This window comes from Rhynchophorus ferrugineus, unplaced genomic scaffold (assembly GCF_030347505.1).
Source record: "Rhynchophorus ferrugineus isolate W39M unplaced genomic scaffold, kcgeb_rfMv2 rfM2, whole genome shotgun sequence".
Lineage (NCBI taxonomy): Eukaryota > Metazoa > Arthropoda > Insecta > Coleoptera > Curculionidae > Rhynchophorus > Rhynchophorus ferrugineus.
The window spans coordinates 75,320,842-75,335,021 of record NW_027472581.1 but is presented as its reverse complement, the minus strand read 5'-3'; the positions used below and the strand labels follow the sequence as shown (position 1 = coordinate 75,335,021).

The following is a 14,180-nucleotide window of genomic DNA, read 5'->3' as shown; positions in this document are numbered from 1 at the left end:
CTACTGTTCTGTTGTACTTGCATTAATATGCAAGCAAAGCGTGTACAGGCTTAATATACTAGTATGTATTTCCCAAATTAGAATAAAACCAATCTACTTAATCTAAAGTTAATACTATTAAAAATACACTTAGATACTAAACTAGTTCGTGTGGTTCGTTTCAATCTTTCGATTTCCTACCTATTGTCCAGTAGCTGTATTGCTTCCACATTGCTGTGATTTAGCGACCTTGTTTAATGTTTTAGGGTGAATCACTTCATGTATCCATTTAATTCCGAGGTCATGGTATAACTCTTCGTTGGTTAAACAGTGATAAGCATTGGTGTTTAATCGTAGAACTTTGTTTAGGGTGTGTTGGATTACTAGTTGGTTTGATGTTTTAGTGCAACCCCAATTTGCACCCCATACTTCCAAATAGGCTTTATGATTGAATGATAAACCAATTTCTTTGATTTTAGATCAAGTTGAGAGTATCTTCCGACTAACCAGTACAGCCTTGACTCTGAGTCTAATATGATCTGGTTTTTGTTATATATGATGTTTCCAGTTTAACCTACCACGAGATATATTTCGCGGTATTTAGCTGATTCTGCCTGAGGAATCAGGCGTTCGTCAAGTGATATCTTAAAACTTATTGTATATTTAAAATGCATTATAAACAATATTTTTTCTAAACCCAGCTCAAATATATATAAATAACTTAGTGACATTTGAGTGGTTGAGAAGTAACTACAATCTATAAGTGAAAATCACAAATGTAAAATCTAGTAAAAAGAAATCTACTATTCTTCCAGTAGATAGCTTTAATAAATTATGTCTCGTTCTATAAAATTCGAATTGTTTTCCACTGCTGACATTTCTTGGTACTAAAAACTTATTTGACAGTTTTGTTAAATGTTGACATTGATCACAAATGCAAGCGAGTAAAGAGAAAATATGCTATATTTTACAATTTTCCTTCAATAAGGGTGAAAACAGAAACTAAGAGGATGAACATGTTAATATGCTATTTATTTTTTCCTGTCTAACAATGAAAAGACAATAATTTATCAACGAAGATGGCTTAATTATTTTTGAAAGTGTTTTTCGTAATGTTCAATACAGTTTTGCATACACTTGAACTAATTTTCATAACACTTATTCCACTCTGATTAAGGTATCCCCAAAACGTAGTTATTGAATGTATTAGCGGCTTTTATATTTTCAATTTGTTCTTAATGCCAGAACAAAAAGTCATTAAGTCCAAATCAGAACTGTACGGAGGGGTTATCCGTTCGGTCATCAATTAGATTTTTTCGCCAGTCGAATAGGTGGTTGTTTCTGCCGATTTGTGTGACCTTCCACTGCCATGATGAAAAATGTTCCTTCGTTACTGCCTATTTTTTAGTATTTCACGAAGCACTTCTGGTAAACAAATTATTGTGTATCATTAATAATTCACAATTCATGTTGCTTTAGTGGTGCGCGGTTGCCATATACCCAGTTATTCCCAAGGGCCAGACGATAATAAAGTGGATTGTTGTTTCGTTTGGGACACATATATCCACGATTCGTCATCTGTGTTAATGTTATACACTGCTTTTGATTGTATTTCTTGTCCAATTCTTTGCACACGTGTTAATTGTGACGTAAGCATCTTTTGCCACATTATGCGGACTCCAATGTGAACAAGTCTATTCCACTGTTAAATGTTGATACAATATCTTATAGATGTTCCTCATATTAATGTCTAAGGGTGGCTTAATCTCGCAATAAGTCATATGACGATCTTGCAATATTATTTCGCGTATAACATCTTATTTTGGATGATCTTCACGTCTTTTGTTTCTGAACAAAGTGCGCCCACCATTAAACTCGATATACCCACGCTTTGTAGTGGCGAACAATATGGCATCATCGCCAAAAATCGAAGTAAGTTGATCACTGCACTTCTGTCTTGAGAATTATCATCGAAAGTTGTAAAAATCATCATATGAAAATATCTACGAGTTAACTTCATATTTTCACTGAAACAGAATTTTTAAGTCACTGTGAACAAAACAAGTTGTGCGCAAATGACGAAACGTCCAGAAGAAGGTTACACTTATAAAGGTCAAACTTCCAATTGAAAACTTCAGATGGAACCTAACAACTCTTAGTATTACCAAGGCTCAAAATATAAATAGCAACCCACGCAGTGTTTATGCTTCTGTTAAAATCCAATCATGTAATAGTATATGTAATTTCGATGTCATATATGAAGCACGCTCTGGAAAACCATTTGTCGAAAACATGGACAAAAACAGAGAAATGGCAGACAGATAATCAGTGTTTTGATTATGTTGGTTTGGAGGTTCTTATTCATAAAACCTGTTCCTGTCCATGGTGAGCTATTTTGCTGGTGAGATCTCTCCTCGCAGTATATTCAAAATAGAGACAAGGGCTTAGTGGAATTACCTTCAAAATAGCAACGAGTTATGGAATAAAATGGCACATATTTGACTTAAATTGGCTTATTCTAAGTATATTAAATAAAATCTTCAATATTCATGCAAAGTAATCGATTTCTTTGTACTATTTTTTTTTAAATTTTCTGGCACAGCCAATTTTAGACGACATTCACGAAGCTCGTCGGACAGCGAACTACGACCACGATTGAATTCACTAAACCAGCGATACACGGTGGTTTTTGGTGGAGCATCATCGCCAAAAGTCAAATTAACTTGATTGATGCACTCTTGTTGTGATAATGCACGTCGAAAATCGTAAAAAATCATCGCACGAAAATGTTCACGATTCAGTTCCATTTTTTTGCCGAGACGAAACATTCAACTAAACATAAAATAAACAAATAGCGTCCGTGTGACAAAATGTTCTGAGTTTTACTTTACGATGGAACCGTCAGATTGGCTCACATGACAACAGTCTTGCCAATTCCCGAAATATAAATAGTGACCTTCGTACACTATTATTAATTAAGAAATATAATCTAAATCAAAATACATTATAATAATACTGAGAACATTTACCATTATTATTTATTTATGTTAATACATCAAATATTAAAATACCAAGCCAAGAAATAGTTTCACTATTTCACTATATATAATGATATCATACTGCTAAACGACCTTCTGAAAAGACCGAAACGCTACAATGTGCTTAAGGTTTCGGTTCATTATTTATATTTTGTTTCAAGGAAATGCCTCAGTTCAAAGGTCGCGCTTTGCATATTTAAATTTATTTTTGATTTGCCTTTTCTATGACCCCTTTAATTTTGATAACCGACATATCATTCTAAACGTATGTAAACGCAAGCATATACATGTGTGTACATACATATGTATATAATTGAAACAAATGACTGTTTTACTTTAAATGAAAGAAGTCACCTCTTGTTGCATCGACTGCATAATTCAAACTATTGGTTCAGTTTTATTATAACATAAAAGAAACCATTAATTCTGAAAATTTCACGCATTATAGCAGACAGTCTAAACAGAACGTTTCATTTACCCGATGTGGTTTTTGCCCTATCAGGACGGCTCAGCATGAAGTTGATTATATTCTGAATCGCATTATTCTTACTCAAATTTCCAAGGTGTAGCAGGGTGTAGGAAATGGCTTCCCAAGATTTGGTGAACAACTACAATCTGTGTTTCTTGGTCCGTACACCATGAACTGCAAGTGTCTATGAAAACTGAAATAATCTGGGTCTGGGTAATGTCTATCCATTTTTGATGTCGACATGGATCTTTTATAATTTTGGTAATTTATAGTTAGGGTACTTTGAATACCTTCAATTTAACTTTATGATCTTATAGCTTAAAGTACGATACTTTCAGCCTGCTCAATCTCACGCCTACCTGTTGTGTTTTCTTGATAAATTTTCTTTTTTATGTAAGTTTATTCCGATTATTTAAACAAATTCCACAAAAGAAAAAAATCCACAATCATCTAATAAAGTAAAACTTTCAGTTTACCATCAGTTAATAATTCAAGATGATATATAAAAAGACTATTGCTATTGTGGAACTATATCGAATTTCAATAAAACTACTCAAAAGGAAACAAACAAATCAAGTAAAAAACAGCAACTCCAAATTTGAGGATTCTGATGGAACTGGAACTGGAGGTTCATTGTTACTAAAATTCGCAAACTATTTATAGAACTTATATTATTAACTGTTTATAGAAAAATATTGATATTATTGAAGATTTGTTATATTAAAAATAGAACGTGTTGTCTTCGACATATCATGCTAAAGCAAAATTTGTTCGCATAGAACAAATTGATTCATCTTGACTCGCTGATATTTGGTGACCTAGCTACTTACACAAGATACAAAGTATATTAATAACGTGACTGTAATAACTGAGAAATACAGTCAGCCATCCCGATATTTTGATTGTCCTTAATCAGTGTTATAGCATGTTAATTCAAAAATTAGCTGGAATTAATTCGTAGCGTTCGAAATAGTATAGCAAATAACAATAATGTGTACTCATATGAGATTATTCTGAAGACAAAATGTTTTTTCAAGAAATTTTACTAATGTATTCAAAATAATTTGAGCATTTTAATACGAGCGAATTAGATTTGCAATGCAAATAGTAACCGGGGTAACTAACAGAGTACTGTTTCAAATCCGGCATATTTGCTGCTAGAGCGTTGAGCGAGGTCATGCAATAGCATTTATTTTGGTTTTGTTATTAGCTAATGCTCATATTTTTGCCAACAATGCATCATTCTATCGACAGCGGTAGACGGAGTAGATTGCAGGATACATTATTCTCTAGATTTAGCGTATGCCAACTCTCCTGTACAGAGTAAATCATAGAAAAGAATAAACTATATCGCCTTCCTTTTCTAATGACAGTCCATTCTTTTCGAATCGATTGATACTATCGAGATCAAAACAACAAACAAATCTATAATATTTAGATATTGTGTAACATTAATAATTCTTTACTAATAATAATTAAATTGTTGTATTATTCTTGGTGATCTAACATACATTGGTTCTAAAATATGAAAGAACAAGTGCATAATGTAAGGTTAAATTTTTGAAAGTTATAAAATCCATACAGCATCAATTTTATTTATAGTGGGAATTTTATCTGCCAAATTTATATACGTCATTTTCAACGACCTGGAATAGGTATCAACATATGCTAAAATTTAATGATAACAAGAACACAGAAGAAAATGATTTCTGTTGTGTTGGAAGTAGTCAAGTCATTAATGAGGTTTGTCCATCAAGAATAGTAGGAAAAACTGTAGTAACTGGTAATTATTAGACTACCTACTTAGATTTAAATTTTATTTTGTAGCTAAGATGTAGCTAGAATTTGTTGAGAGTAAAAGTCGAAGAATGTGAAGCTCAGAGAATCAGAGAATAAATTAGACAGCATTTTGGTAAGATATAGAACAGTGTACCATGATACGTTGAAATAATTAAATTTGCTAACAAAAGTATACCTGGATCAAATAACCAAAATATGAAACTATCAACGACATCCTAGTGATCTTAAAACACGATCATCCATTCGTTTTCGACTAGTAAATGTACAATATGATACAGTACAATATGATACTAGTAAATGTACAATATGTCCATGGGGTTTGTGGATCAAGAATAGTAGCGATAATATTTGGAGATTTTTAGGAATATTTTACTGCTTTCATATATAGTGGTGGCTTTTTCGATTCATTTTAACCATATTTGCTGTGTCTGATCTAAACGATTTTGGTCTTTTTTATGCTATTGTTTATTTTAAATTGTTCTTGGAGCTATTGTTAATTGTTCAAATATGTAAATTTATTTAAATATGGTGTTTTTATAAAAATAGAAAAACATGTAAAAATTATTTTTATTATTTCAATTTATTCAATAATTTTTTAAATAAAATGTGTTATTTCAAAAAATTTTCAATTTATATCTCTTTCCTTATATATAGTTTCAACATTATATCAATGATTTATCATATTTGTGTATTTTTATTTATAAAAAATAATGATAATATGTAATATGATGTTTTTATAAAAATAGAATAGTTGGACATATATTAATTATATCTTTATTATTTCGTTTTATACGATACTTTTTTAAATAAAATGTGTTATTTCCAAAATTTTACCATTTTTATTTACCTCCTGGACTTATTTACCTGCTTAATATACTCGATACTATATTCAATAATCACGATAAAACATAAGTAAATAAAGCTGTATATACGCATGCGCCAAACTTGGCTTATTCTCTGTATTCCAATTAAATGGAGCCAATATAATGTATCCTGACATTTGCAGTATCAGCTTCGCTCGGTTTAACAGCTCGTAATACACTAAATCTTGCTGATCCCATCATATGCTCAACAAGAATTTATGACTATTAATCATCTGCTTTGGTACCGTTTGTACGGCTCACCTGGGCTAACCCATGACTTTTTGAATTTGAAATTGTCGTAATAAATGCACTTTTCATCGATTTGAATCGGTTCGAAATGGCAGTTTTAGTCAATTCATGTAACAACCATTGTTATTTCTCTGTACATTTTCCAACTCATGTTGCAACTGAAATAATTCATCAACTTCTGAAGTACCTGAAAGTTTATTGAGACTTTGACTGTGGCTGTCGTCCAATAAGTATTGCAGTTCATAACCTTTGAGATTTTTGACCCTCCAGAGTGCTGTTTATTATTGATAAAACCACAACTTTCAAATTATTGAAACAGAAGGCGACACTTGGCATATGGCGGGGTGGCATTATCGTAAATTTATAAAAAGCATTTGCTGGATATCAGCAGCAGATCTATGCAGATACAGGATAATTCAATAAAACTAAACGAAAAACCATTAAAGCTGTTGAATTTAATAGTTAGGTTGTTTAACACTTGTTTACACAGGTACTTCGCATTTTTACCAATAGGAATCGCTGATTAAAATACATGTAATTATATTTTTAAACCATTATAATTAAAACTATCAATTTATAAGTGGCAGATTTTGGATTCTTCATTGCTCATTCAAAACAAGAAATGACCAAAATATCATATTCATATTTCCATTATTGGTAATATCATATTTCATAATAATACTATTTGGTAATAATAAAAATATTTTATTAAAACTAACGGTCTACGATGTGTTAATAAACCATTGCCCAATATCGTTTCTGAAATGTCCAATCAGATTAGCTTAACTAAAAAAAAAACACGAACACCTATAGAAAGCGAAAGAATCTTTAAATTAATATATCCGACAGTATACGCATTGAAAAAAGTCATAAATCAAACCGCAGATATAATCCAATTTAATTGAAAAGGTTCTATTGACCGACATAAATGTTAAAAGCCTATAATTGATGACAAGGAAAAAAACTAGGCAAGGTCATGATAAAATGATAAATGATCCCCGCCCGCCTTAAGACATGCCTTCCATCGTCCACAAACAACTTATTGTTAATATGGGTAAAACAATTTTCTGAGACTTACTGTATGCTTTCGACATACGCGATATCGCCTTTTAAACGTCTAACGCAACTTACTATTATGAAGCTTAATTAATTATCTAATGATACCATCGGGTGAAGGTTGATGGAGTGAAACGTTAAATGGTGAATTTGTATTCAAAAATTAACCGGTTAGAGTTCGTTGTCTCCGAAAAGTATTTGATAAATGGTGACATAATTAATTTAACTGATAACGCCACGTTAAAAATAATGTGTGCTTATCTATCACAATAAATGTTTCTGAGGGGAAGATATATCAATAACATTAGCTCGATAGCCTTGTATTTGTTCTTTGGACCGAGCAGAGGACGGTATTCTCTTAACAGGAATATATCTGACGAAATGAAGCTCTGAAAGATCAAAATCAGAATGGTCAGAATGCAGACATTTTATGGAGGTACATGAGTAAAGGGTGTATAATTCAAATCTTACAAAAACAGGGAAATAATAAAGAAATCAATTTCAATTAGCATTGCAAACGCACAAATTAGTCTACGAATTGCTACCACATACAGCATATACTCCAGATTTAGTCTCCTGCAACTATTTCCTGAAAACGAATCACTGAACGACAATTTTGACGGCCTTGAGAAAACTTATTATTTGGAAGACCCAAAAAGTTGGAAGCTGTAGAAACGATTGGATTTCGTTAAAACGAAATTATGAAAGATTTTTTGACAAAAATATCATGTTTTCATACAAAAAATAACTGACTTCAAACAACAATCAAACTGTCCTATATTATATAACCTAAATATTAACGCAACACATATTATTTTCCATGGATTCTTATCTGTCAAACGCGCCACAATATATTTCCCTTGAATAAGTATTGCTGGAGATAAAACTCATAGGAAAATCATCATAAGAAATATGAAAATGAATATTTCTTCAAAACAAATATCTGAACTATTAGTGCCACCACAACTGGAACGACATAATTTATACCGTATTATATAATTGTATATGATATTCTTTGATTTAGCTTTTTTACTTTATTATGCACGTTTCTTTCGTGTTTCCAAAACAGTATTGGACGATAAAGAACTATTGTAAATTGACGAACTAAAATAACGGTGAACTCATGTCATCATTACTTCGAATAGATTGACTATTGCATTTTATAAATTATTTTGGTTTAACTATTTGGTCTGGTGGTCTGGCGTTATCTATAATAAAACCTTTGGTTTGGATGAACTCCAGACATGCAAAAGAAGAAATTGGTAATTGACTTGAGTAGTGATTCTGATAAAAGTGACACTGAACGAATGACATATTCCTGATGTGCGCTTATGGCCCAGTGCTATTACCAAGACCAAGATGAGTTTTAAGAGCAGAAATAGCTAAAACTGTTTATAAATAATATGTATATAATTATATGTGTATTATATGTATGTAAAAGAATATACATGAGGATTTGGTTGAAATGTATGAGAAGAGAATGGATACTAATTAGTTTACAGATGATTAGATGTATTAGGGGGAACGCAGTGACAAGAAGATATAAAGAAAATCAATACAATTTCATAAGAGAAATGTGCACAGGTAGTAATACCAGAAAATAAAAAAATACTTGGAATGGGGATGTGAGATAGAAACACAGCAATGAAGCAAACAAGAACTAATTGTAAAAAGGTATGGTGTATTACTACACGGTAAATTAGCCTCCAAGGGATACCATTACATAAGAAAACGGGCTTAGAACTCTACTTCATAGATGGTATCAACCCTAACCAATAAACTACTGTAATTGTATAACTTACTATAGTTTAAGTCCATCGATAACATATGCAATAGATATACCATAATGTTAAATTAAATTATGTTTCATAACATTATTTTGTTTCGTTATTTTACTTAAAATATAATTTTGTTCTATGTGAAAATTAACTAAAACTGGAAGCTAATACGGGAATATTGCTACGTTTTAATGTCATAAAATTTGGAGATGTGAGTTTATTGTTATCTTGGAGAACTCTCGATTATAAATTAACTTCACTTACGACAAAGAGTTCTTTTTTTTTAATTCGTTTTGATGTTTTAACTGGTGATTTGACTTTCTTTTACAAAGTTCACAGAGAAAGATCTATGAAATTCAAGCCGAACAAAAAACAACGTCTTTAGGCAACTAAAATTTTATTTTGAAACATCGAATTATTTATGTGAGGGAATGGTTTTTAATTATATTTTTGTGTTAATTGTTAAAATTAGATTACTACTATTTTAAGACTAATTATATTTAGTCTCAAAATAACTATATATTTCGACACAATATGTTTACTGTTAATTAAACAGAAAATTGTATTAATTAAACAATTTTAATTAATAAAATATTTAAATTTATTTGATTTTAAATATTAATCTACCCTGAAGAAAAATTCCTGAAGCCTATATATTGGGGCCAAATTTAGATTTTCCTCAATTACATGATATATAAAATTAATATCACTTACCAGTTTCTCATCTTTGAACAAATCCTCGTCTGGACTTGGCGTGGTCGTCGTTGTTGTCGTGGTTCGAAGCCTGTTCGACCATCCGTGATGTCTAAACTTCCTATTTCTACCATCACTAAACAACCAATTGTCTCCATAGCGATTTTTCGCGACCGCAGCAGTGGAGTCACTACCTAAATTATCGATACGGGTCTTTAGCTCGTCGAACTTCGGAAATTTCGACGAATGTCTCAGTTTCAAGTTAGTGTTTATAGGACCACCGAAGTGGTTTAAGTTGTTAACCGCACTGACGACCGGACCACCGGAAAAGTACTTCCGTGAATTATACCTCTGACTGTCGTGGATGTAGTCATTTTTTTGGTAACAGTCGATTACCTGCAGCAGGAAGAAAAACGAGAATAATACTTCACTATTCCTGAATTGCATTGTTCCTGGATCACTTGGTTTTGTTCCTTTCCTGTTTCATTTTTACAGATCTGAAACAAACAACATAAGTTATCATATATTTACTCAGTTTGAAACTGTAACAATTTATAAGTTAACAAGTCAATTGAAAAGTTCCAGGCCTGACACATAGATGGCGCTACTATAATTAAATCCATATGTTTTTTAGTTAGCACTAACCATCAAAAGGTGCGTGTACAAATTTAACATCTGTCGGATCATTAATTTGTGAATTATAGCATTTTGAGTGAAACAACTTGTGTTATTGCAAAAAAAAATAATAAAAAGGAATTTCGCGTATTGATAAAATATTACATTTTGAAGGAAATAAATACAGTTAAAGCAAAAACTTGGCTTGATACCAAGTTTCCAAACACTGCCCCAGGAAAATCAACCATCAAGGTATGTTAAGTTTACATGGTGAAATGAGCACCGAAGACAGTGAACGCAGTGGACGCCCAACAGAGGTTGTTACCGATGGAAATATTTAAAAAATCCACAAAATTATTTGGAATGACCGTAAATTGAAATTGAATGAAATAGCAGACACTCTAAAGATATCAACTGAACGTGTACATCATATTATTGACGAAAATTTGGATATGAGAAAACTCTGCAACTGTGCAAAGTGAGTGCCGCGCGAGCTAACTTTTGACCAAAATCAACAAGTGGATGATTCGGAGCAGCGTTTGAAGATGATCAAGCGCAATAAACCCGAGTTTTTGCGTCGATATGTGACAATGGATAAACCATGGCTCCATCATTTCACTCCGAAGTCCAATAGACAATCATCCGAGTGGACTGCACACGATAAACCCGCTCCGAAACACAAGAGTCGGTTGGCGTTATGGCGTCTGTATTTTTGGATGCACATGGAATAATTTTTATTGACTACCTTGAAAAAGGAAGGATCATCAACAGCGACTATTATATAGCGTTATTGGAGCGTTTGAAGGACGAAATCACCGAAAACCGACGCATTTGAAGAAAAAGATAGTGCTGCTTTCTTAAAACGATGGCAAAAATCCATGAATTGGGCTTCGAATTGCTTCCTAATCCACCGTATTCTCTAGATCTGCCCCCCCGCAACTATTTCCTGTTCTCAAATCTCAAAAGAATGCTCTCTGGGAAGAAATTTTCGTCGAATGAAGAGGTGATCGCCGAGACTGGGGCCTATTTTGAAGCAAACGACAAATTATACTACAAAAATGGTATCGAAAAGTTGGAGGGTCGCTATAATCAGTGTATCACCCTTGAAGGGAATTATTTTGAAAAAAAAACTAATTTTGTCAAAAAAATGTGTTTTACTATGGTAGGCCGGGGACTTTTCAATTGACCTGTTGTACTGTTGTAGAGTTCTGTACGGTATATGAAATTCTTTTGCTGCATAATTTATACTTTTTTTTATTAAAAATAACACTACTGTGTATTACAATATTACTATTATTACAATTTTCACTATTGTGAATTATTTGCTCCGTTCTAAAAAACAGAGGTTTCTATGACGTATTGTAGCTGGAGATTAAAAACATTTGATCCGAAAAACATTGGATTAACATATGGAGATAATACATAAATCACAAACCGAAATTCCATAAAAGTTTTTTGGGCACATTAATATTTCTGATAGACAGGCTGGCGTTACGACAGAATGCATTTATTCATCACAGCCGAACGATGGTTTCATCTGACCGAGACACGACCTACTTTATAACGCATTCTAAATGGATCGGCATGCGCTGCCCTATTTATGACACCGTCGCCAAAATCGATGTTTGACGTTGCCCAAATTAGATTTATCTTACGATTTATCCATTAAAACCGGCAGCTGTCCTCGAGAGTTCCCTAATAATGTGTTGTACAACATAAACAGTCGGTCAACTTACGAAATATTTTCGGGAAACACATCTAACTAGAAAATGCATCAATTCGACGGTTTATCTGAATTTGTATGTTGTGTATTATGACGGATTATCTATTTTTAGACACAACAGACTGTCACGATCCAAAATACACATTATCGTTAGCTGGTGAAATAGTTTTTCAATTTTCTATGGCAGATAACACAATTATGCCATTAATGTTGATCTGTATTAATACATAAATTTGTTTACTTAATAGGACTATTTTCAATTTATCATTTTGCTACTTACGTTAACATAAATCACTATTAGGAATCACCATATATATAGATATGAATAAAATACATTTTGACATACTACAAATTGGTTATTTTTCCACTTTAACAAGAAATTTATTAAGAAAAATTCATACAAGTTATATGGATCAAAATATTTAATTTTGTACATTTTTTTCCATAACTTTAACAACAATCTGTCAATAATCTATCGGAACAACAAAATTGGTTTGGCATCTATCCAATCATCGATCAATTTTTTTACTTGTTCAGTATTTCAAAATGCCGCATCGATCTGAACAATTAGAAATGCAGAAGGCACTATGTCTGGTAAGTACGCTGGGTGAAAAAGGATGTGCCGTGCCGTGAAAATGATGACTATGCGTCTGTTACTCATTTTTGCCTGTCTTGTTTTTTTTTCAATAATACGTCATTCAATTTAATCAATTTATTCAAACGATAAAGGTAGAAGAAGATCTTAATGATGTCTCAACATTCATCCTCATGAAGTTCTGAAGCTACAGGGTTTTTGTAATTAGAACTCCAGTGTACATGGGATACATTAACTGGAAATTCATCCGCAAAAAGTTAGTTATTATTATTATTTAGTTATTATATTGTTACTAGTCGTTTCCGTCTAACCTAAAATTTATCTTTATGATAATTTAAATCTAGGTATATAATTAGGAGGATCCATCGGCCCTATTTCAGTCTCTGATGAAATAATATTTATACATGTCATTGCTGTATTTTTTATTATATGCACCTCACTATACAATACTACACAAGATCAGATGGTTTGATTCTTTTTAGTCTGTGTCCTGTTCTGTTGGGATCCAAAAGCTGTAATACTTCAATATTCTCATGAGAATGGAGTCTTTCCTCATACCCCTTGTAGTTCTCTCGATTTCTTGACTGACTGTAGGTATCTGAAGGTCTCGATGTTAGAAATCAGTCCTATAATATTTGGGTGCGCCCAAAATACCCCTGAGGACTTTGTTCTGAAAAATTTGTATTTTATTTATGTTACTCTTTGCAGAACATCCCCATAATTTAATTCCGTATGTCCATACAGGTTTCAGTATTTCCTTATATAATAGCAATTTATGATGTACTGATAATTGTGCTTTTCTTCCAATTAACCAGTACATTTTCCTATATTTCAGTTCCAGTTCTATTATTTTCTTCTTTATATGTTCCTTCCAGCGAAGTTTTGCATCGAGATTCATTCCGAAATATTTAGCGTTGTTGCTATATGGAATGATAGTATTATGTAATGTTATTGGTGCGTGTTTGGTCTGTTTATAGGTGGACTGCACATATACAGGTTTAGTTTCATTAATTCATATTTTCCAAGCTTGTGTCCAATTATTTATATTGTCACTTGTTTGTTGTAATTTTCGTGAGGCTTCTTCACTATTGCCTCCGACAGCTATAATCGCGGCACCATCAGCAAATGTAGCCATCGTAATATTCTCCATTTGTGGAATATCACATATGTAGAGCAGATAAATCATTGGTCCCAGTATACTTCCTTGTGGTACACCTGCTTTAGCTTCTTTTATTGTAGAGTAAGCTTCTTCTTGTTTGACTCTAAACATTCTGGTTGTAATGTACGATTTTAACAGTTCGGTATGTTGTTTTGGTAACATT

The 14,180-nt window shown here is 32.3% G+C and overlaps 2 protein-coding genes across 3 annotated transcripts in view; one reads left to right on the top strand and one right to left on the bottom strand.

Annotated features, from left to right (window-relative positions):
- LOC143190501 (protein FAM151A) overlaps window positions 1–14,180 on the top strand; it is a 154,232-nt gene that overhangs the window by 56,985 nt on the left and 83,067 nt on the right. The gene's annotated exons all lie outside the window — the stretch shown is intronic.
- LOC143190500 (uncharacterized) overlaps window positions 1–14,180 on the bottom strand; it is a 203,588-nt gene that overhangs the window by 170,771 nt on the left and 18,637 nt on the right. For both annotated transcript variants that reach the window (XM_076394815.1, XM_076394814.1), the window contains exon 2: window positions 9,947–10,422. In XM_076394815.1, coding sequence (XP_076250930.1) covers window positions 9,947–10,372 — 426 coding nt within the window. In that variant the 5' untranslated portion in view covers window positions 10,373–10,422. The remainder of the gene's footprint in view (window positions 1–9,946; window positions 10,423–14,180) is intronic.